The sequence below is a fragment of the Branchiostoma belcheri genome, unplaced genomic scaffold (assembly GCF_001625305.1).
Source record: "Branchiostoma belcheri isolate BF01 breed outbred unplaced genomic scaffold, Haploidv18h27 scaffold1, whole genome shotgun sequence".
Lineage (NCBI taxonomy): Eukaryota > Metazoa > Chordata > Leptocardii > Amphioxiformes > Branchiostomatidae > Branchiostoma > Branchiostoma belcheri.
The window spans coordinates 11,414,931-11,440,344 of record NW_017802379.1 but is presented as its reverse complement, the minus strand read 5'-3'; the positions used below and the strand labels follow the sequence as shown (position 1 = coordinate 11,440,344).

Here is a 25,414-nt window from a genome sequence, read left to right as displayed (position 1 = left end):
ATATATATTATATATATATATATATATATTGACCTAGATAAACAGATAAAGCTTCGGGGCATGATATAAGCATATTTGATTTTTTTTACAGGTGGCTTTATCTTGTCCATACATGATTTAATTAGTCTTATCCTTTCTTTGCTTTAACAAGAGCATATCATTAAAATAATATTAATGATAAACTTTTTCTTTGCAGACAGAAAATATGATATTTCGGCTGGTATACATTTCCGACGACCCTTCTCGATTTCTAAAAGCAATGCGCGCCAATTCGCAGTCTGGTTATACTAGTGGCAAAAAATTTGTAATGGAATACAAGTTTCTAGCAAAGTTTTTAACATGAAATAGGTGATAACAGATACCAAATGATGTTAGTTAATTAGGCACACTTGAAGTTGGTACTAATCTAAGACCTAACTGGAAGAAAACTTTGCACCACATGAAATAACATGGCATTACAGGGCAATCACAGAACTAAACATAACGTCACACGGAATAACATAACTTGTAAGCCCAAACAAAATATTGTGTAGAATAACATTAGAACACCTCCACCTTAAAAATTTTGCAATAGACTACTAATGACCGTCCTTGACGGAATGGCATGTACACTATACGTATGTGGTATATTGGATACTTATTACTCTTGATTATTATGGGTGCTACTAATATGGTCTAGTTATTATATACATTATTGTTGCTTGATAACAAATCATTATTCGTTATAATGTACTTGTCATAGTCATTTTTTTTCTTCTTCGTGACTTCGTAAAGCACAGATCACAGTGCAACCTTGTCAACCTTCTTGAACCTTTAAATCCATACAATATCCTGTTCCCATCCTAGCTGGGCCCATGTAGCAGTCAACCGGGTTTAATAAGTATAATCATAAAGCAAGAAGACGTTGACTAATCAGAAGGCTCAAATTCCCATTGATAGTCAAGCCGTAACCTAAAACTCGGTCAATAATTAGTAAAATCGGCCTCTTTTGGACCGCACCATTATACAGGGGACAGGACACTCGCAGTAGTGTTAAGACTTGTACCATTTTTCTAATGAAACTGTAGTTTATTTTAAATGAATTGTTTAAAGATACAAATGTAGAACACAATTAAAAGGATACAAATGAGATTTGAAAAGCCAATTCCAAAACTAACTTTTGGCATGCTCACTTAAAGTGGTAATAACTGTTCAACGTCACGTAGTTACCACAGATGATTCTAGATGGCCTGTTTTTCTGTTCATGCCATCTTGTTTCACGTAACTCAGAATGTAACTCAGAATGTGAGAGTTTTGTTTTTGACAATGGAGTTGTTTTATAATTGGGAATTTGTGTCAAATAACTTTTTTTTCAGATGGATATGATAATAACATTCATGTCCCACCTTATCCTCGGTATATATGGTTAGGTGCAATAACTAAAAAAAAAAAAACAACTTATTGTTCATTTTGTGGTTATCGCACCTGGCAAGGACTTATCTGGCCATATGCACCTCAGGGCGGGATATTAACTCTTTATTAAATTTTGAAAATGGAAAACCTTTCCTTCCTCACTAAACATCAGGTCACAATTTCGTCACTTTCTCAATTCACCTTGATCTTCGGGCGACCAATATGCAGAGTGCATGGAATGGCCACCAAAATGGCGATAATATAAAGGACCAAACTCAGCCTGTCTAGAACTTTAGCCAGCAGAGCATACTCTGCAACTTCTTCTTCTTCCTCACCACCACTTGCCAGACCATCGATGCTCCCAGACAATTCCTTAACATTGGCCTTCAGTTCATCTAGTGCGCTTCCGTTTAACCCAATAATGGTAGCTTTAACCTCATTCTTCACGTCATCTAAGTTCTTGCTAACGGTGAAGGCTGATGCCTCTTCACTCTTCAGCTTCTTGGTTAAGTCTCCCATCAGTAGGGCCCTAAAGGAAGGTAAACATTTTCTTCACATTAGGTAATTAGTAAAAGAAAATATTTCATTACAAAGTACCACTATGAAAATTAAGGGATTGTTTTAGCCACGGGTGATGAAACTAAAATAAGTTGCTTCAACGTAAATTTTGGTATTGCATATCAATAAAAAAATATCACACCGTAATCCATGACCAGGTCAATATGTAAAGTAAACCGGCGGTAAAATAACATTTTAATCACATTGCGATTTGTAATGTATCCGTATTATATTCTAATCTTTAACATACCTTGCAACGTGCTTCAGGAAGACCGTCCGTACCCATTTTGGGACAGGTCCCTTCTTGTCGTGGATAATGATGATGAAAAGAGTCGTCAGCATGAAGAGGGCCATCAGAGCCATGCAAACGATGATCAGCATAGCTGTAAAATAATAAAGAAAATATTCTTTATTATTGTCTTTATTTATAAGTATCATTAACACATCATAAACTTGAACAGTATGATAACAACTATAACGTAGATATCATACCAATGAATAATATAGCTGATATTGGCAATGTCCATTGCTTAATACATTTGGTTCTAAATCTTCTATGTAATGATTTACAATGTATCATACACCAATTTAACATGTCCGCTGGACTTCCAAATCGCTGCCGGTAGTTAAGTTTGCTACGACGCTAGGTTTACTTGGACGCCATGTTCGGATACATGTAGCTATATGATGATAACGTTGATGACCCAGATTTTCTTTTGTGTGCTACTTCGCCTTCATTCGGCAGTTATAGGAACCGACTATGAATTATGACGCCGCATACAACCAGGGACTGCTTATTAACGCTATTTTACTTAGGCCACAGCAAGTAATTTTTATGGATGACATCAGCGCGCGCATTAATTTTCGCCTGATTTTGTAAAAACAATTGTAATATTGCTGCTTTCTGACAGTGGACAACATGCCGAAAATACGCAAAGATGTCTGTTGCTATGCCAGAAGGTGTATGGCAGATAACTATGGAGACAAGAAAAGGCTCTGATTTAATGTTTTGCTTCTTACTTTCATGCAGTGATATGTATTGTCTGTGTATATGTAATCTTCTTGCTGAATCAAAACCAATAGTTCAATGATTGAGTCAAAATTTTAAAATGTAGGAACCTTGCTTTTTTTTCGGCCCGCCTTGTTTGTTTTTTCAACCGTTCGCATTGATTGGAGACTGCGGAGGATGTCACCCATAAAATTTACTTGCTGTGGCCTTATTGGAGATTCAGTTTACCAATGAATGGCAGAGTACTGGACACTGGTAGAAAACTTGTAACGACGACTAGCGACACCACCATGGACAGCAGCACGGTGACGCCGAATCCAATCCTGTCGCCTTTATCAATGGGCATGATGAAGGTGATGATCATGAGGATGATCAGGATGAGACAGGGAGAGATGGTTGTAGAGTAGTGATAGGTGGGATCACGTTTGAGCCTCATGGTCAGACAGGCTGTGTTGTTTATGGCTGAAAGGATTGTTGTCCCACTCCACTCTCCTGCGACAATGTCGGTCTCGTTGTTTTGGCAGGTCAGGAAATTGCTGTCCTTATGCGTATGCGTTGATGAATTGGAACAGTCTGGAAAAACATGTTAAAGGACTTAGTATGTACAATGATTGGCGAATTCTTGGTGGTATAAAATGACTATCCATGACAAACATACCGGTATACTACTGATGAGTCTTCTTTAACTGTATTTCTGTATAACGGCATAAAGATGATCGTCGTCATACAATCATCTTTATGTCGTTTTGAGTTCTAAGTCAAAATTGAGATAAATGTGTTCTGATTAGAGTAATAAATAAAGAAACCCTACATTCTCATTCTATATATTCCACATACAATCAATTTTGTAGGGTTTCAAACGCGTTACGACGAAACTGAAACCTTGTAGGTCTAATAAAATGGCTCGTCTTTCTTTATTTTTTTAGGTTCTTGCATGTGTTCCATGCATGTGTGCGACCGTGCGTGTGTCTGTGTGTTCATGTGTGTATGTTTGCGTGTGATAAACACTGTGGGGTCGTGTGGCGTAGCGGCAGAGTGCGCGACTCGGAACCTAGAGGTCCCGGGTTCGAGTCCTGACATGCCACCGATCTTGTGCTCTTGGGAAATGCACTTTACACGACTTTCCTCACTTCGCTCATGTGAAAATGAGTATTGTCCTGTCATGTATTTGTTTGTAAAACTTGAGTGCCGCTACCACGTCTGGTGATTACATATTGGAATAAAAAAAAACACTAGAAAATATATAGTTGATTTTGATTGTACCTGAACCCTAGTGATATTGTATATTGTGTGTACGTTATTCCCTACTTATAGTGTACTGTACTCCCGCTCTCCAGCACACTGCACATGTCATGTTGTCCTGAGGGAAGAGGAAAGGGTCCAGGGTACAGGTTGTTGTAGTTAGCAGTTCTACAGGCCAGGTCACTTCACCGGTGTGATTGATTTTCACATCAGTCTTGGGAAACCCGCCGCTGTAACCTGTGTCCGCACTGAGAGGAAGCATTTGACTTTAATTAGAGGAACAATACGGCGTTTAAACAAAACACAACCCAACATACATTTGCATACATTTGTCTACGTTAAGGTCGAAACTCTGATCTGGTAAAATTAGATATTGTTATTGTTGTAAATCAAAGTTTGAAAAAATTAATCTTTGATTCAAGTCAATTTAAATCAATTCACATTTAAATAAGAAAAAGCCATTTATAGGAACAAAGACTACCATCAGAATCTATAGGAAAAAAATGCAAATTTTACCAGTCTCTACCCTGATGCTTTACATGTGCGGTAACATTCCGACTGCAACAACACAATGGCGATGCTTGAACTTCTAAGTCGGATTAAAATGTACTGAGTTTGAAAGGAGATAGAAATAGAGATTGTGAGAATGGGTGGGTGAGAAAGAGACAGATATTGAAAATAGTCATCAATAAAAGATTTTAAAAGTTACGCGTTAATACAAAGTGTCAAAGTATTTACTTTCTTTCCAGTGTCAATGTTGGTTTCCAGATTTGATCGCCAGGGAGAAAGATATGATCGACCTCTCCATATTCTTTGGGCTCCCATTCCAGTCGGTCGTCAAACCATGTCTTTAAAAGAAAACACAATAATTATGTTTACCTTCGCAAAAGGAAAACATAAGGCTTAGCTCAGTCCCTTCTTCTTTTACAAACACACAAGGTCAGTGACCTTGACCAGACGTCAGTTACTATGGTAACTAGTGTTGTTGCAAGCACCTGGTGGGGTTCGATTACAATGTGTAGTAGAAAAGAGCTGAAAGGGGCTGCTGCCATAATATATGAATTTGATAAGTAGAAATAAACAGAGTAAGGCTAGACCATGCCAAGGTCTATAATATTGTATTTGCTTAAAAACGTTACCTTCCTTGTTCGAGATCTGTTATATAATAATATGCACCTATATGTGTTTTATATCTTACAGGCATTCTTTTTCAGTATAAAAAAAATTGATTTTTAAAGCTAGTTTAGAATTTCGCGAAATTGCATTGGTTGTCTTTTAACATCTAAACAAATGTCTATTATATAATATTCAAATAATATGTTTGGTTGTTGTTTTAGAATGCTTCTCTCTAGTAATACAGCAGGTGGCACCTGGATCCTATTAATCATGCTGGTGCAAAAATGTACCAAGCTCAGCTGTTACTGAATCTTTATCAGACCATCGTTGAACCTACCTGTGATCTTTCACAGTCCCCCTCTCTACTTGATTTAATATTTACTGATAGCCCTTTGTTTTTCTCAAATACCCAAGTTTTGTCTCCTTTATCCGGTTGCCATCATACTCCTATTGTAGGTAATATGAAGCTCTTTTTTACTGTCCCTAAACCTTATATACGTACTATCTGGGACTATAAAAACCTTGATTATGATTCTCTCTTAACTTTTGTATCTGATCCCAGCTGGTCTGATGTGTATAGGTGCGGAACAGTAAATGAGGCATGTAATAAACTAGTTGAACTTATTTTAGAGGCAAAATCTCGGTGCGTTCCTCACAGAAATATCACTATCAAATCTAAAGGAAAACCGTGGATGACTTATAGTCTTAAGAGACTTATGCGGGTACGCGATAAATCACATAGAACTGCCAAGCTGACCAATCTTGATGTTCACTGGGAAGCATATCGTAAAATACGAAACAAATTATGTAATTCAATTACCAAAGCCAAGGCTTCTTATGAAGCTCGTCTTGCTTCTTCTCTTTCGGATCCCTCAACAGCCTCCAAAAAATGGTGGCATATTGTAAAACATTTTTATAAACCCAAACTTCAATCAACAATTCCCCCCCTTCTTGAAGGTTCTTTATCCATTACTGATGCTAGGGAAAAAGCTTGTATTTTTAATGATTATTTTGCTGCCCAGTCTTTGATAGATACATCTCAGGCTGTTCTTCCCGATCTCACGTTTTATACTGATGCGAGAGTGTCATCCATTGTAACTTCCTCAGAAGAGGTCGAGCTGTATATCAGTGGCCTAGATCCTTCTAAGGCTCATGGGTATGACTGTATTGACACACGTTTTCTTAAAGTTATAACGCCTTATATCTCAGATAAAATAGCTTATGTGTTCAATATGTCTTTGACACATGGCATTTTTCCTGATGCCTGGAAAAAAGCCAATGTCATCCCTATATATAAGAAAGGAGCCTCCCAAGACAAGCATAATTACAGGCCAATTTCTTTGCTTCCTATTTTGTCGAAGGTCCTGGAAAAAATTGTCTACAAACATGTTTATAACCACTTTATTTCTAACGACCTTATCTATTCCTTTCAGTCTGGTTTTGTTAAGGGGGACTCTACCGTGTGTCAACTTGTTTACATATGTCATTTAATCTCTGAAGCTCTTGATAACGGAAAGGAAGTTCGTGCTGTCTTTTTGGACTTTTCCAGGGCCTTCGACAAAGTATGGCACTCAGGTTTGATTTTTAAATTGCAACAGTACGGCATTGAAGGCCCTCTTTTGAACTGGATGTTTAGTTATTTATCAGACCGCTCGCAGAGAGTAGTAATTGATGGACAAAACTCCCATTGGTCTAAGATTGGCGCAGGTGTACCTCAGGGATCCGTGCTTGGCCCTCTGTTATTCATTGTGTATATAAATGATATTGTTAACGAGTTACTTACTATGCCCTTTATATTTGCCGATGATAGCTCTTTATTTGAAATAGTCGACACCCCTATTGCGTCCGCACATAAATTAAATTCTGATTTGTCTAAGATTTTAGATTGGTCCAATAAGTGGCTTATGGATTTAAATCCATTAAAAACCGAGGAGATGTGTTTCTCTGTCAAAAACAAACCTCCTTATCACCCTCCCCTCTTTCTTGGTACGTCTCAAATAACAAGAGTCGCATCCCATAAACATATTGGAGCGGTTTTGTCTTCCAATTTGTCTTGGGGCAATCATATTGACCAAATATGTAATAAAATCTCTAAATCAGTCAATGTGTTTAGAGGACTTAAATTTAAAACTTCCCCGACAAAGTTCTTGAAATTATTTATAAAAACATTTTTACGTCCATGTCTTGAATATGCGGACGCAATATGGCATGGTTGTACTGCTGAACAGTCTTCATCTGTCGAGAGAATCCAATACCATTGTTCAATTGTTGTATCCGGAGCCATTAAAGGTTCCTCCTATTCTAATATATGTCAGGAATTGGGTTGGGAGACTCTTTCGAGCAGACGCCATGTACATAGATTATCATTATTTTATAAGATTGTTCACGGCTTAACACGGACATACCTGACTGAATTACTGCCCCCAGAAATTCTTAATACTACCGTATACAACCTAAGAAACAAATTAAACTTTAGACTCAGTAGGCCTTTTACTAATAGACATTGTAAATCCTTTATCCCGTACTGTTTAAATTATTGGAATGATCTTGACTTTGATATTCGCTACTTACGTTATGTACCTTTTAAAAACCATCTCACTAAATTAGTACGCCCCTTTCGTCCCCCGTGGTACTCTTGTGGCCAAAGGTACACCTGCGCCCTTCTTACCAGGTTACGCATCGGTACCTGCAATCTTAACTATAGTCTTTTTAATCGTGCTTTGATTCTTAGCCCTTCATGTATTTGTGGGTATCCCTGCGAATCCATTTCTCATTTTATATTACACTGCCCTTTGTTTACTCAGTTAAGAGCTGATTTTCTTAACAATTCTCTCTGATTTAATCGGTCATTTGATTGATTTAGATGCCCTTTCAGAAAGTGCCAGGCTCCATCTTGTACTCAGGGGATCGCTTGCGATACCTTCTGAGTACAATGAAAAAATTATGTTACTTACTCAAGATTTTATAAGCGGCACTAGACGTTTTTTTGTTACATAGTATACTCTGTTTTGTTTGATCATATAACACTTCTCTTTAGATATATTACTGTATGTATGGGGTCTAGTTTCTCAGCGCACTACTTGTATGACCATTGTATTTATGTTAAATGTTAAGTGGGGCTGTAAAATAAGTTGTATAACTTGAGTTCAGCCCCACTTCGTCCTTGTCTTGTATTGTTTCATTCATTAAAAAAAAAAAATAATAATAATACAGCAAAAACTATCCGTGTGACTTATCAAATGAAAGTAAATAATAAGCTTACGTATTCCGCTTTGAATGCTGTTACTATCTTCTCTGCCTTTTCATCCTAAAAAGAATTAACACACGTGAATAAAGAGACGTTATTACCATTTTAATATCAGGGACAAAACTCTTACACATTGGCAAACACAAAATCTGGCAATAAATATCATAATCACTTCGAATTCTAATGTAAACTTGATTGTAGATTCAGATAAGAAGAATTATGAAATAGCGAAATGCATACAAAATGTTCCTTTGTAAAGCTAATACTATTCATATTTTCTGTCTCATTTTTGCTTCTTACCCCTTGTCATGCTGACATTCCTGGCACAATATTTTTCAATAATTTCATGTCTTAATTAGATCATAAACCCCCATTTTTATCCCTGCAGTGGCATGGTTACTTCCGCATTCGTTGCGTTTTGCTGCGGCGTTATGCGTTGCACGAGAAATACCCCCAAATCGTACGAGTACCTATACAGGATGCTATATAGATGGTACTGTATGTGCAGAACGACATATGTTGCGCTCAGCAGGACAAGGGTTACGTCACATCTATGTATGACATTAAAACATTCGGAAAAAATTACCACTTACCAAGCGAACGACGTTGACAACATATGCCTTTATTACCAGACTAGTTGTTGGAGACGTCGCCTTGTTGTAGACATTCGCACTCAGAAGGTCCTTTTGGAGCTTGACTTTTTGATCAACTAAAAGGAACAATCAAAATATTGAAGTTAGTCTGTTTATTGTAGATTACGAAAATCTTTGGTGTTTTCTGCTCTAGATTACGGATACTACTTTTTTACTCTACGGATATTTAGTTGGAGGACTATATCTTTATGGTCAAGTGTGTATTTTTAAACTGCACTGAGGATGTACATCATCAAAGAATATATGTGTACATTTGTTGCCTTGTCACATTGCTGTTTCAAGTTTAATAATACTCTTCCTAAGAAAACACCATAGATTAGCCTTAGTATTATTTTGGACTAGCTGGTTAGAATTATATTTTAGTATTAGTTTGTGTATGTACCATTGTTGTTTCTTTGCCATACATTGTACCAGCTACAGTTGTTGAGCAATAAAGTTGATTTGATGTAAGTTTACTTTTCTTATACTTACTAATAATGTCGTGTATTCTAGGCCTCAATAAAACATTTAGACAAATTTGAATGGACTACAACGTCTCTAAAGATTGAAAACTCGAACAGAATGGGGGAGTATATAAGTTTTTTTTTTTCTTTTTACCTTCACAGTCCGGTTTTTCTGTTTCCCATTCGGCCTCTCCTGTATCGTTATTATATACACATTTAGCTTTGTTTGGCGGGGAGTCATCCTTGAACTTGTATCCCACATTACAGAGGTAGGTGATTTTGTCCCGCCCAGGATGGTAAAACTTCAGAACGGGACTCCTCTTTCCAAACTGGGGTTTTCCTGGATCCTTGCAGCCTATTCCTGAAAGAACGAGAAAAAAAGCTTAACGATATGAAGATATCAACATGTACTACAACCCGTGTTTCTGCTTAACTATGATCATTTAATTTTTATACAACCTTCTCCCAGCTGGGACGGCGGACGTTACTGACTTCCAAAAAACTTTGACGATGTGCTGACGTCACATGTCAGCACCACGTGTCTACATCACTTGGGTCAGAATGCTAGACCAAGCGATTTTGTCATAAATTCCGAGTTAACTCCATCTAGACCGGGGGGGGGGGGCTAAAAGTGTCCGCGCCCACTTTGATGTCACATAGCGTCTTAACGGCTGGCGCCAGTACGGCCAAACTTGGTGACTTTTCCGACAATTTTGTTGGCAACAATTCTATATCATTGAAATAATTTTTGTGTTGACAGCTTTCTGAGAGGTATTTTTTCGCTAAATTTAGTAATTGTCGTTTTAACAATAGAATTTTATGGGTCTTATGTTAAGTTACACATGATTTCTAATATTAATAACATCCCATATAATTTTATGTGCATTTTATTATTAAAAATGCAAAATTTTTGCTAATTTGATGACGTCATTGGCCAAAATCAAAGATGGCCGAACATATCATTAGAACAGGTATATACATATTATTTTCCTTAAAATTTTATCAATACTTCCATTTCTTTTTACAAAAACAGGTTTATATCAGTATCAGTTTTATTTAAAGTTAAAAGCATTGCATATATATATATAATGGGTGACATATGACATGAAGTATCAAATGACCCCCCCCCCCTCGGTCCCACCATGCCCCCCAAAAAAGCCCGGTCTAGATAGGGTTAAATAATTATTGTTGATGATTACTTACCGTTACAAGGAATAATGTCGCAGATTTGAAATCCAATTGAAGTGTAGCACCATGGTCCATTCGGGTCACCGTCTGGGTTGCGACATTTGTTATCCACGAGGTTTGCCCAGGGATAGGTCTCTTTGTAGTATGTGTCACTGTCCCACCGTTCACAGGTTACCCCCGCTACAGGCCCCTTTGCCTCGTCTCCTCTGTAGTTTACACCATTTCCATCATAACACTCAACTGAAACGTTGGAAATAATTTCAAAAAAATTAGAACATGAAAGATGTTGGGATTTTTGTTTTAAACACAACCAGTACTTCTTTCACCTCATTTTAGTTTCGTTGTCTATTAGACACATTTTCTGTCCAAGGTACTTTTTCTCGCCCCTATATTATGTAGCCTAATCAGTTGGCAACAACACAGAATGTAGTGCGTTTTGGTTATATATAGCGGCCAGACGCGGTGATTCGTTTCAAAACTATGAAAGTGTCTAATAGATATCAGAATGTAAGCAAGTCGAGAGAAGTACTCATCGTGTATAAGAAAATACCAATACCGTTTGGTAATGAAACTTTGTCATTGTCCCGCTCATTTTGAAACTACTTAGATTACATACACTTTAATGAATCGACTCACCACCATCCGCAGTCATAGAAGTCACGACGTTGTTACAGTTGGTGTAGGGGAAAATCTCACAGCTTGGAAAAGCTGACCACGAGTCTTCCTCCTCACACGAGGACTTCACTTCTTCACACCAAGAACGACACGGCAGCTGTTGCCGGGGGTTCGGACTAGAAAATACCAATACGTGAAGGGTAATGTTGACTATCATGAAAGTTCATCTGTGTTAGTAGTAATCATAGTAAAACGTTAAACTTTATTCCAACACACAATTTACAGAGATCAAATTTTTAGCGACCACTCTGGCCTTGCGTGATCTTGCGAGAGTTACGGTTTACAAGCACGTGACCTTATTCACACGAGACTTTACTGATACGTGACGTAAGCAATTGATCAAAAGTGCCAGGGAGTTTATACCGTCCACCATCTCTATTGTGAAGGCTGAAGTGCTCTGATATATATAGCCTCCTTAATGCCTCTTTAAAAGTAACTCCGTAACTCTCGCGAGATCACGTTGTGAAGTGATTGGTCATTAATTATCCTGATGAAGGCGACAGTGGTCGCTAAAAATTTGATCTCTGTAAATTGTGTGTTGGAATAAAGTTTAACGTTTTACTATGTAATGTTGACTGTTTCTACTTTTAAAACACCACAGGTAGGCATACCAATCGGTTGATAAGAGGCATTTGAAGTGTATTGAATTGGCTTTTATACACTTAGTCATGCAAAGGCCACATTTCTAAAACCGCTGGCCCGGCCGGGCTGTTTCTATGAACAAAGAATTACTAATTTATACAGACAGTATCGAAAATGCTTTTTTGACAGGTACTTTTTTCACATTTTTTTTTTGTTTTACCAATTTTATATTTATATCATTTTTATTTCCTTTTTCCTTTTATATTCCATTTTTTTTGTTCAGAGAACCTTACCAATACTAGAGAAGGTAAAAAAGGTAAGTGTTAGCAACAACATGCCAATGGTCATGGATTTATTATATATGTATCGAAGGGTGTACCTGGACTCGCAGCGCGGCACGATAGTGGCACAGACGATGTCTCTAACACGGGGGTGACAGCCTGATTCTGTAAGGTTCCTGAGGTCACTGAACTCTAAAAATTTCTCAACTTGGGCTACCGTGGTTTCAGTGTAGTTGAGCGGGTTGGGAAGGGTCATCTTGTTGTACTCAAGGCCCCTGCACATCTTCAAGGACGATGGAATATCTTGACACGCTGGAAGAAGCAAAAAGAAGTAACACCATGTAACGCTACTATCATGAAAGTTCATCTGTGTTGGTAGTTACATGTTTAAAGTTAAAACTGTTGATCCAACACAAATACATCTCTCACCTAGAGCTTTCGACCAGTCACTCTGGTCCTCAGTAGACTGACCCAGTGAAGCTTGTCACGTGGCTACTTTGACACTCGGTCAAAGGTATCTTGTAGACGATGTCGGCCCCCGTCGCGAATCAATGAAGGTTGATGGGCCCACGTGACAAGCTTCAGTGGGTCAGTCTACTGAGGAAGACCAGAGTGACTGGTCGAAAGCTCTAGGTGAGAGATGTCTTTATGTTGGATGAAAAGTATTAACTTTAAACATCATGTAACGTTGCTAATTCAAAGTCTTTGACAAAAACCTAATTCTAATTCGTTGTACTTTAATGCTTAAATCTTTATGTTTACCGAAGGAAAACATATTGTTTTTACTACGTTTCTTCTTCTGTTCCAAACACTAACCTCTAACCTGGCCAATGACCTGATTTGTTGGTGTCTGTCACCATGGTAACTGGTGTTGGGTTACATAATGTTGCAATTTTATAGAAGGGATGTAGACTCCTGTCTCACCATACATATGCATGTACATGTGTTTGAGTAAGAAAAGCAAACCATATGCGAAGGTAAACATTATCCATTTGCTTTGCAAATGTTACCTTTCTAGTTAATAATTAGATTAGAAACATTACACACCACAGTGACTTTCATCCTCATCACTGTTGTCTCTACAGTCGTTGTTTCCGTCACACCGTTTCCAGGCGTCTATACAGGTCACACCGTCAGCACATCGGTACTCGCCAATAGCACACTCGGAAAACACTAAGAATAAAAATTCAGACAAAATTAAAATACGATAGTCAAAGATGATTCCATCTATTATAACGTTATACACGTTTAAATGTCTATGATAAATGTAGTTGTTTTTGTTACACCCACGAGTCCGCGCGTCTGTTTCTACACTGCCATTAGGTTGTAACTGATACGGTCGGGTTCAATCTGCCCTAGGGGAGGACATCATTGAACAAGTATGCATGTGGTAGCAATCGCAGGTGTTTTCATTACATGACCTCCTTGACTGCTGACGACTTGCGTTGTTTCCCTTGCATGGTAAACAGTGACTTTTAGATAACATGGTAAAAAGGAAAGGGCGGAGCTATCATCACACTAGACGTAGTCTTTCTTTTACTTCTGAGGTCTACAAATACATCTTAGGTCTACAAAAGAATAAATCCCTTGACCTCAGAACTACAAAAAGTACATGAATAATGCATAACCAGATGGTATACATGTTTTCCTTGACATAAAACAGTTACCGTTAACTCCTTGAACACAACTATAATGTATACACTGCGCAAGTTGATAATTAGTTTGTAGTACCTTTATCTTCAGCTACAAAGATGGCCTGAAACCCTATCGCGGTATCTGCGGCATCGGTGACAAGTTGAACAGTCATAAAGCTCCCAGTAGACGTTACAGGATCGGGGATAGTTGTCCCAGTAAGTTTAGCTGTAGGATAGAGGTTAGAGAGCTGTAGAAATTTTATGTAGGCAGTTACTGAGGGATCGGACTTTGAATCGAAATACATACTGAGTTTTATTCTTTTCCACAGTCTAATGGTTTGTTACAGTACTTGCTTTTTGCTACAAGGATGTGGTAACTATTTAAAGATAAGTGTAGTCCACATTGTAAGACAAAATTGTGTATCATACTGTGCATGAATAATACTGTGTTCATACTGGGGAAAAGACCAAGGCCGTGAAAGGAGTAAAGAATCTGTACACACCAACTTGGTAGGGCAAAGGTCACCAATTGGCGCATGCCCAGAGGGACCAGTCTGAGTGAAAAAAGTGAAATTTTTGGACTAAATGGACGATTTGGAAGTTGGACTACCCTGTCAATGTGTGTTTGCAATAGTTGAACACTCAAGTAGGTGATTGTTGACAGCTCAGTTCTTAGATGTTTTCTATATATTCCAATAGGGGCTGGAATTCCAATAGTGGGCTGTCCCCAGTAAGCCTATTCCAATGCCCTGTCACACAATCAAAACCTTTCTCCGAACACCAACCGACTAAGAATACTAGCTAGTTAGGGGCTAGTCTTATGCCACGGATATATTTGTTCACCAATAGCAATTAAGTTAAATTTGAGTCAAATTCCATTACCAGCAGTTTTTTTCTTACCTATCTGAAATGTGGAGTCAGTTGTGTTTCCATCATACACGTACACGAAGTCATAGTCGTTCTCTACTACAAAGTCCGTGAAGGTTAACGTGATGACTTTTGGTGGAGTGACAGAAATCTCGTATCGGCAGTCATGGTCGTGAGGATAGTAGTTTGGGTAGTTTGGGCTGCTGAATGATCCACTGTCAGCAGTTATGCTTTCGCAAACTAATGGGAAAGACAAATGCATTAAAATATATCCAATAACATTTCTCTACACATTTTACTGCGCCAAAAAAACCATGCATTAAAAATAAAGCTCACATTTATTTCAAATCATTTTCAGTGAAAAAGTTACAATAAAACGCATAGAAAATATCATAACCATAAGTAAGGTAAGTGTAATATTTTAAGTTGCTCTAGAACCAAATTGAATATGCTTCGGCTTTTATGTATAGCACATTTATAATAACCAAATGTACTTTATATTTTGTCTTTAAAAATCATTATTAACCCTAAACAGTACACCTGGGGTCCGCGCGGACCCCAGCACTATATATTCTGTAATATCTTTTTTGTTTCTAAAGATTTTTTTCTGAAATTTTAGGTAATTGTCACCCACAAAGTTGTCTCTCAATGCAGTGCAGAAAACTCCGTTTCTACCATTTATAAAAAAAATTATATCTGATTTTCTTTTGGGGTCCGCGCGGACCCCAGCCGGCTTTCGATTATAATGGATACACTGGCGTTCTTATACATTACCTTATTTCCGTTTTTATATGTTTCTATGCACTCATCGTATGTCTACCAAGTTTTCAGAGAATGGTGTAGTAATAGATTAAATTTTAATAACTTTGGTGTAATTATGACGTCGACGTCAGAGCTAATAATATAGTCCGCCATATTGGATTTTGACCAATGACGTCATCAAATTAGCATATTCTATGCATATTGAATGATTTAACTTATATTTAATTATGTAAGATGTTATTAATGTTCGAAAAGATGTGTAATTTAATATAAAACTCAGAAAATTTTTATGTTTAAACCAAAATTACTTCTATTTTCAAAAAAAACTGCCTGCTAGAAACCCGTTGCCATGGCAACACAAAAAACATTAACTTACTAGTATTAAACTAATATTAAATTTTTTTCCAGAGACATTTTAGGAAAGGTCTCCAAATTTGATACTTCTAGCGCAAGCCGTTTAGCCGCTATCTGAGATCAAAGTTGGGCCTGAAAAGCCCCTTCAATCTGAAATGGGTTTAAAAATCGGGTATTTCTTCTTGTCTTCTTTTCTTCACCAAAAAAATAGAAAAAGTTCAAAATGTATGATTTTTGTATGTAATGTGGACACAGAGGTTCCCACATCAGTTTGCAAAACAATTGAGCTGGTAGCATGTTGATAATTTCTAAAAATTAGCAAAAAACTGTTCTGGGGTCCGCGCGGACCCCAGGTGTACAGATTAATCAGTCCGGGAAGGTGTACTGTTGAGGGTTAACCGGACAAGAAGACAAGACATTAAACAATGGGGGGTTATTTAGATACAACGCAAAGTCTTGGCCAAAAAAGAAAATCCAGTTCTAAATTGGCTAAATTGGTTAATTATGACAGGATATGAACATAATTGTATCCATTATATTCACAATGACACTTAGTTTGTTGAAATTGATAATTAATGCTGTTGATAGTACCGTTATCTAAAGCCTCATAGTTGGCGAGAAATCCCTTCCGGTTTTTCCCATCATCAGTGAGGAGTCGAACTGTCATGGAGCTGCCGGTTGAGGTTACGGGACCGGGAATTTCGGTACCAGTCAGCTTGGCTGTAAAGTGAGAACAATTACATTAAAGCACGTCACCTACCACTCAACCGCGACGGGGGCCGACACAGTTTATAACATACATTTGACCCACAGCTGATGTTTCAATTGAATCACAATGAAATGTTGCCTTACGGAGGTCAATGGAAAATTATCATATAGGCAACAAACAGACCCCCCTCAAGTATTTATAAATAAAAACAACAATAGCAAGGTAACATTTTGCATACCCACGCCATCGTTCTCGATGATAGAGCATGCTCTATATTATTCATATCTATGTTTACCGAAGGAAAACATTTTATTTTTGCTCTATTTCCTCTTCTTCTTCTTTTCCAAAGCAATAAGGTTAACACGTCAAAGAGCAGTTACTCAAGCAACTGGTATGATTTTGGAAATCCAGTTGATTGAGTAACTGCTTTTTGCCGTATCTTATTTCCTGGATGTCTAAACTTCATCGACGTAATAAGGTCGATAACCTAAAACAGAGTCTATCACCGTGGTAACTAATGTTGGGTCATATCATGTTGCAATTTTATATCAGGAAGGATTTAGACTCTTGTTTGGTCATATGTATATGCATTTGTTTAAATAAGACTTAACAGATCATACAATATGCGATAGTAAACATTATGCATTTGCGAATGCTACCTTTCTAGTCTTTAAACTGTCACATTTTAGGCCCTCCTAGTTGTGAAGAAAAATATTTTCTCACCTATCTCAAACGTTGAGTTAGTTGTACTTCCGTCATAGACGTACACGAAATCGTAATTCTTTTCAACGTCAAAATCAGTGAAGGTCAACTTGATGACCTTGGGCGGAGTGACGTTGATCTCGTATTTGCAGTCATGATCGTCAGGATAGTTGTCTGGGTAGTTTGTGCTATTGAATGATCCGCTGTCACCAGTTAGACTTTTGCACACTAAAAAGAGAATAAATCACATATGTGTTGTCGACATGGCGTATAACATAGCTAGTATTTTCATGGCTAACGAATCGAACTTTGTAAAAAAAAAACAATTTTCTACTTAGGATTTGTGGCCACTTGCCAGTCTTACACATGAGCAGTATTATAAAATAAAAATTTCAAACACCCCAGTGGCAGGTAAAGTGCAAAGAAAAACGCAAATGGGTGTATTCCAAAATTTCACTAGACATGGTGACAGCACACTCAAGTTATATCAACTTTTTTTCTGCCGCCACGAACGCAAAGGACAAAGACAGGACAGGACAATAGTCTTTTTTTAGTTAAGTGAGGAAAGTTGTGTAAAGTGCCTTTTCCAAGAGCCAGAGATCGGTGGCATGTCAGGACCCGAACCCGGGACCTCTTGGTTAATTCCGAGTTGAGCACGTTGCCGCTACGCCATACGTCCCCACGGTATATATTTTAAGGCTGCTTCAATACAAAAGTACATCTATTTTGCTTTTTTGATGTAGGTATGGGCTTGAAACACACGTGTTTTTTTATCTGTGGTCTGTAAATATCTACCAGCTTATGAACTTCTGAAATCGGATAAAATCATTTCCTATTTCAGTCCCAAATTATTTAGTACTGGCTGTGTTGTACATTTTTATGCCGATCTTTAGCAATTATTCAAGAAATAGAAAACACAATGAAGTAACAATAAGCGTAGTCCACCAAGGGTACTTACGTGTTTGGGAGGACACGCCTTTAGATAGTAGGCAGGGACCGATCACGCCAAGCCACACCAGTTTCCACATGATGTGTACTGTTTATAGGGGTAAAGATGTTTTAAAAAAACGATAAATTACCATTTCAGAACATTTACCTATTTTAACAAATGATAACTAGGTAATTTATCGTAGTACGTAACAAAACCAGGTCCAAGGCTAACACTGTTTTACAAAATTGAACATGAGTTTACTTCTTAATTCTGCCAATTGTTGTAACGGCAGGAAAAAAATCTCAGATTAGATAAAATGCCTGTGTTTCCCCCATAATTATGTCAAGCAAGGGCTAACAGAAGACGAATATCGTTTATTTATTATATTTTCGTAATGTGGTAATATGTAATTTTGTCATCTTCTATACTTGTAATTCTTAATTCACACAGTACAGTATATCAAATGATAGACTTTAATCACACATTGCCATATGACAAACAACGAATTGTACATATAGAAATATTTCAAGACGCTAGAAATTTTAACATCACTTTTTACCCTATGCTGTAGGCACATGGGCTTTATGTTGTTAGTTAGATTGGTCTCTTAGTGTGTTTATAACCATATAAGAAAAGATGCAACTCGCTGTGAAAAAACAGATAAGGATAACAAATGTGTGTGATTGAGCATAAAATTGAGTTTGCCTCTTCCCAAATGCCCATGCGGTCACATGGCCGCGTAATTTATCATATCTTTAATCTCTATCAGTAAAAGACTAGATAATTACATGTCCCGATACCACGGTTTCCATGTTTCTCGTGCATAATTTAATCATTATTCAATCATCTGCTCTTATTTCTCTCAATTTTGACTAAATTAAAGAGAGTACGTGTTACTAATAAACCTAATGGAAATTTATTGACATCATTGATTCTTTGATAAGCACATTTACACCATGTGAAGAATACCAACGTTAACAGCCTTTGAAATAAAATCACATTTCATTTTGTGGCAGTTACAAACTACTCCTGGCACTTAGCCGCTTTCTGTAAGGGCACAGCCACATTTCCAAGCCGGGGCCCGGCTGGGCTAGCGCGAACGAAAAATAAACAATTTGTATTAAGAGTATACACACGTAGTGCTCATGTTTAATTTTCTAAAACATTTCTTGTGTTATGTTGCTGTCTCATATCAAAACTTTCGTTCCAAACGACTGCCCGGCCCGGCCCCGGGTTTGGAAATGTGACCGCGCCTTAAACCTATTTCACTGAAATTTGTCGGAGCGGTGTAGGAGCGCCGAGGTCTTTAAGAAAGCGCTCGCAGAATGCCATGAGCGCCGTCACATGAATGAATGAATGAACTTTATTGCTCGACAATCGTACATGGTACAATGTGTGGCAGTAATACAACAATACTACAAAACTAAACTATCTTATTACATTTCTTACTACAAATTAAACTACTATCTATACAGTATATGAGTCACAATATGTTCATGAATTGATGATTTGGTCTCGCTTATGAACCGGCTCATGCCGTCGCTGTGAGAACGCCGAGAGAGCGCAGTGAAAGCGCATAAAAAGCACAGGCAGTGCACGGCCTTATATTACTTTATACGTAGGACATTTCTTCTCTGATCCAGATCCGCGGCTACCAAAAATGTCCAGTTAATTTTCTAAACAAGCGTAAATCTATTTCATATTTAAGATTGTTTGGGCTATATCGTAGTTTCTATGATCTAGATGGCATAAAATGCTTGAACAATCCATCCATGAAAGAGGCATTCCATCCTCTGTTCCACATTTCATAGAGCTCCTAGAAATAAAGGTTAATCTCTAGCACTAAAGCTTGCATTTTTAGTTTAAACGAAACAATCCACGCATATGTGTAATGGAAGTAAACTTTAACAAACGTATGAAAAAATAACAATTAAGTGGTAGTGTACGTACCTGGTATAGATCTGGCAAGTTGCGGTCGCACCACTCCCGGTTCTTCCTTCTGAAAATCCTATAGCTAAATCTCAAATAAGAGACCAGGGCAAACACTGTTCTTGCCTTGTAGTCAGGCCTCTGGGCTGACCGAATGGCGTACAGAAAGAACTAAAGAACTAAATCACTTAAACGAATATCCGACTATACCATTAACCACGCTAAGGGGTGAACACAATACTTTGTATTTTATTTCACAAACATAGCTAATTTCTAAACATTGTTAGAAAATGCCATTAAGAATTCTTGGTAAATATTATAATCTATGTCAGGAAGATATAAACTTTCCAATAGTTTAAGAGAGTAGTCAAATGTTTATGTTTCCACCACTGTTGCTTGGAGTTGGCATTGTTTTTTTACAGTTTAGTTTTTTTTTAAGTAAAAAGGACACTGACACTTGCCGGAGTGTTTTAATAAAGAACATGTTTCCAACCAGTTGAAATGATATATTTTTAAGCAGAATTTTTAGTCACACGTTATAAAGTAAAACTTGTTTACCAAACTAGTAGTTAGTAACTCGGAGAAAAACACATTATGTACTAGGCCAAGGACGTTGTGTAGACGTTGTGTAGACAGGAAATTATACTTCACAAAAACCATAATACTTTTGAGTCCTGAGAAATATTTGTACACGAGTCCACGAGAAATATTTGTATTTTTTTTAATCACCAAAACATAAAAACATAACAAGGACAGTGTGGCGCTGTACTCAAGTTTTCAACTTATATTAACAGCGCCACACAACAAAAAAGTACAATTAACATTTAAATATATTTGTATTTATCTACGGACTTCCAGTAAAGTAGGTTAATTACCCATACGGTTGTACATTCAATCAACCTATTTCACTAGAATAAATCTGATACTAAGCCTGTACTTTGTTTGAAGTCTTATCGTAAAACACGATCTAGTGCATAACGAGGTTAACAACACCACGTACACGTTGACTAATGCATTTAGAGGTAAGTAGTAGCAGTTTGTGGCTTTTACTATCGATCCGCTGTCCGGTGATGCCCGTATAACAGCGAACGTATAATCAGCTATGTAGATAAGAAGCTTTGCTATTTTCTACCGTAACTGACAGGTCTCAGCACTTAAGCTTATCTAATCGTTGGAAAAATGGTATTTTGACCAACAAACCGCACTTCAATCTCTATAACGTTTATGCAATAGATTTTAACTAAAATATGAAATAAATTGGGATGGACTGAAATGATTTTAAAAACAAATTAAATGACTCAGCCCCTGTATTTGTCTGTTTTTTTCTTATTTCTCTTTTTTCTTCTCCTATTGTACTGCACTGTGTATAACTAAACCACCAAAATGCAGTGGTCCTGGGATTCTCATATTGTCAATAATCCCAATTATACAATATTGCTGGTTTACACGGATGAGGTACTGGGTTAGCTAAACACCATGATCAGTCCATCCTTCTTTCCCCCCATTAAGGTTCACTCAAGCATTACATATCTTATCACAAGTGCTATATTTAAGTTATTAAAATGCTACCCTGACAGAAATCTTGATGTCCTAAATGCGAAATATGCATGTAACATCATAAAAGCTCAATTGTGCAATTAACAAAACATTGAAAACGTAAGTACGATTCTCAGATTATTATGTCAAGGCATGAATAGAACCACAATCAACGTCGAGGGACTTCAAAGGATCCCAAGGCTAACAGTATGCCATACTGTCTGCAATAGTCCACATGGGCTTGTGTCAGGTTCTCCAATGTTGACTGTGGCACAACTACTTCCCGTGGGTCAAAGTCCGGAAACATTGGCATGATACAAGCCGCATTGGCATGGAAGTACCCGTTCCCTTTGCTAAACACATATGACCGCTTTCTTTTGTCCCAGTAACGGTAGTTTCCGTAGTGTTGAATGACCATGTTAGTTGGAGGATCGGGCTCCCTAAACTTCCGTCTGCATCCCTTACAAACCTTGACATTTTTTGGTTTTATCTGTAGCACAAACGGGTGTTTCCGTGTCTTCTTCGCCGCGGGTACATTGGTCTCTGAAAAAGAGAGCACAATAAATACTAAAAAAATGCTTAACGTTGGAATACATTTGTCTATATGGTGGTATCTAAGATAAGTGTAGATTCTTCAAAAAGACACATGTGAATTTTGTCTTGGTTAAACATCAATACAATGCAACATTGTAAAGAGATGATAAATTGCAGGAAATTTATATAAATATACGTTGAATTCAGAGTCATCTTAAATATCTATCCTCATTGCAAAGTCATCATATGCATGGGAATAAAAACCATGAAAATAATATTACAATATTAGTTAAAGTTAGTTCTTACCATGGTAGAAGGGCTCCCCGTGTTGCTGTGCCTGATGTAACACTCCAGTCTGTTGTTGTTGTTGGACGCCAGCACCGGCCCATGTTTCTGCTTGTTGTTTTGGGTCTATATGTTGTTTGGGGTCCATGTGTTGCTCTGAACCTACGTTTTGTTTTGTGTCCAGGTGGTGTTCTGTGCCGCTGTGTAAGTGTGATTCTGTGTATCGATGGTGATGCTCCCTGACCAGATAATCATCAGTCTTTGTGGCAAAAGATGGTTGTTCTGCTTCCAAAGTTACTTCTGTTTTGACAAAATTTAGGAGGTGGTTAATGGTTTTATCAAACAACATAAAGAATACAAAACACCTGTGTGAGCAACTCTAGCAAATCACTAATTTTAGTCTCACTATCTACAGACAGAATACAAATGAATAAACAAATAACAAAACATAAAACAAAACAGCAGATGGGTCTCCCAAAAGACAGAGTTAACATGTAAAAATGGATCAATGTGTAGGATCAAATGATTTGTAGGCAGTTTAAACATAAGTCTGGTGGAGAGATTTAATTTGCAATAATTGCAGGCATCGGCCACATGCCATCTAGTGCAAAAGTGAGTGTAATGACGCCCTTTTTGAGCAGATGTGATAAAAGGCTATCACCATGTTTGGTTCAAGTCAATCTTACCTTCATCAGAAAAACTTTCGTCCTGACATTCCTCCTCCTCTCCAAGCAGTGTGACGTGTATGTACAGATCCTCCCCTTCTGCTGCCCTCATGTCGTCTGTGATCAGTTCCCGGGTCAGGGTGTCCGACAATCGTCCGTTTCTGTAAGCAGCTAAAAACGTCCGATAGCAGGACATATCTTCAAACTCAATGTTGCAGAGCAGGCAGCCACGCGTTATACTTTTGAGAATAGCATTGAATTCCTGAAAACAGCGAAACACTTTATTGTAACTCGATAAGTTTTTTAATGTTGCTGCCGTAAACGCTGCGTCATGGACATCATCCTTACGCCTCCTAGCTTTACTTCTCAGTTGTAATTTTACTTTTTGTTCAAGCTCGCTTGTGTTCTTCCGACATGCTGCCTGACTCGTCTGTTCCAAGCATTTCCCCTACGTGTTCTCGGAAGAGCCCAACTGCTTCTTCAAACTTGTCAGGGTCTGCCACAGTGTCTGGATTGAAAACGTTTTTACTCATCTTTAACATTTTGAAACGGACACTGCGTTCCCTGGCTAGAGCTTCCGCGTCAGGATCGTCGGCTTCGTAGTCAGACGAGTCAAACAAAGTCGAAGACGACCCTGTGAACACATCAATACATAAATATCGTAAGTCATTAGTCCCGTCTACTTAAATGAAACACATTTAATGTGTAGCAAAACATGTTGCAAATAATAGCACCTAAAAGTGGGTAAAAAATTCACACTTTTCTCTTTTCTGTATATCCCTAACAACGTAATTGCACAAAATCACAAAATTCAAATTGTGTGTTTCTTTTTATCATTTCATCATCTGCAGTTTTTTCTTAACACCTAGACTAAAAAGAACTTATGGCCACCTTGCCTCATGGCATACACATAATGAACAACGTTGTCTCTATAGTTGTTTGATCGAATTATCTTTCACCTTTTTTGTGTGGTTGTTCATCTTCAGAATCAGATTCAGCCTTCGTTTTCTTTGCCGGAGATTGTTGGAGACGTTCTTTCTTCCTTTTACGTTTGCTTGTGGATGGTTGTGGCTCCTGTAACTCTGCATAAATGAACAATTCATGCACGTTAGTTGGACTGAAGGGTCTGTAAATTTACACCACCTTACTGTTTATCTATTTCCTATATATACATCACGATGTATGCAACACTACTACGAATGTGAATCGATTTATTGTTGTCTGGATATTCAAATGTACAGTCGAATCATTGCAACTATTGTCATCTTTAGAATCTTATGTATTGTCTTACCAGCAGTGCCAATCGTTTAAAGTTACATTATTGTAGTAGTCATGGTAAAAAATATAACAGCAACGATTACGTACATTGCCAAGAGATGTTATTGAAAAATCGCGATTGTCACACCAAATGAACAAATTATGAATGTTTCTGGTCATTCTTAACCCTCAACAGTACACCTTCCCGGACTGATTAATCTGTACACCTGGGGTCCGCGCGGACCCCAGAACAATTTTTTGCTAATTTTTAGAAATTATCAACATGCTACCAGCTCAATTGCTTTGCAAACTGATGTGGGAACCTCTGTAACCACATTACATACAAAAATCATACATTTTGAACTTTTTCTATTTTTTGGTGAAGAAAAGAAGACAAGAAGAAATACCCGATTTTTAAACCCATTTCAGACTGAAGGGGCTTTTGAGGCCCAACTTTGATCTCAGATAGCGGCTAAACGGCTTGCGCTAGAAGTATCAAATTTGGAGACCTTTCCTAAAATGTCTCTGGAAAACAGTTCATATTAGTTTAATACTAGTAAGTTGATGTTTTTTTTTGTGTTGCCATGGCAACGGGTTTCTAGCAGGCAATTTTTTTTTAATAGAAGTAATTTTGGTTTAAACATAAAAATTTTATTAGTTTTAAATTAAATTATACTTCTTTTCCAACATTAATAACATCTTACATAATTAGATATAAGTTTAATCATTTAATATGCATAGAATATGCTAATTTGATGACGTCATTGGTCAAAATCCAATATGGCGGACTATATTATTATCTCTGACGTCATATGACGTCATAATTACACCAAAGTTATTAAAATTTAATTCTATTACTACAC

General features: G+C 37.5%; 1 protein-coding gene across 1 annotated transcript; it reads right to left on the bottom strand.

Annotated features, from left to right (window-relative positions):
- Positions 1-1,584: 1,584 nt before the first annotated feature.
- LOC109475538 lies at positions 1,585-23,874 on the bottom strand. Its single transcript, XM_019776225.1, has 17 exons — positions 23,316-23,874; positions 22,651-22,929; positions 17,436-17,642; positions 16,595-16,723; positions 14,921-15,127; positions 14,118-14,246; positions 13,434-13,559; positions 12,485-12,698; positions 11,485-11,639; positions 10,864-11,088; positions 9,815-10,021; positions 9,158-9,273; positions 8,564-8,624; positions 4,268-4,456; positions 3,188-3,532; positions 2,201-2,333; positions 1,585-1,921 (listed from the first exon to the last, which is right to left on the bottom strand). The coding sequence occupies exons 1-17, from the start codon at positions 23,488-23,490 to the stop codon at positions 1,585-1,587; spliced, it is 3,234 nt and encodes a 1,077-aa protein (XP_019631784.1). The 5' UTR covers positions 23,491-23,874.
- Between the last annotated feature and the right edge of the window lie 1,540 nt (positions 23,875-25,414).

What these genes read in the sequence shown, in the direction of transcription:
- LOC109475538 (XM_019776225.1), bottom strand. Translation starts at nt 23,490, where the DNA reads ATGTCCTGCTATCGGACGTTTTTAGCTGCTTACAGAAACGGACGATTG. An exon ending in GTGCCGCGCTGCGAGTCCAG is followed by an intron (nt 11,640 to 12,484) that starts GTACACCCTTCG and finishes GGTATTTTCTAG; the next exon opens with TCCGAACCCCCGGCAACAGC. An exon ending in GGGAGTACAGTACACTATAA is followed by an intron (nt 3,533 to 4,267) that starts GTAGGGAATAAC and finishes ATGTTTTTCCAG; the next exon opens with ACTGTTCCAATTCATCAACG.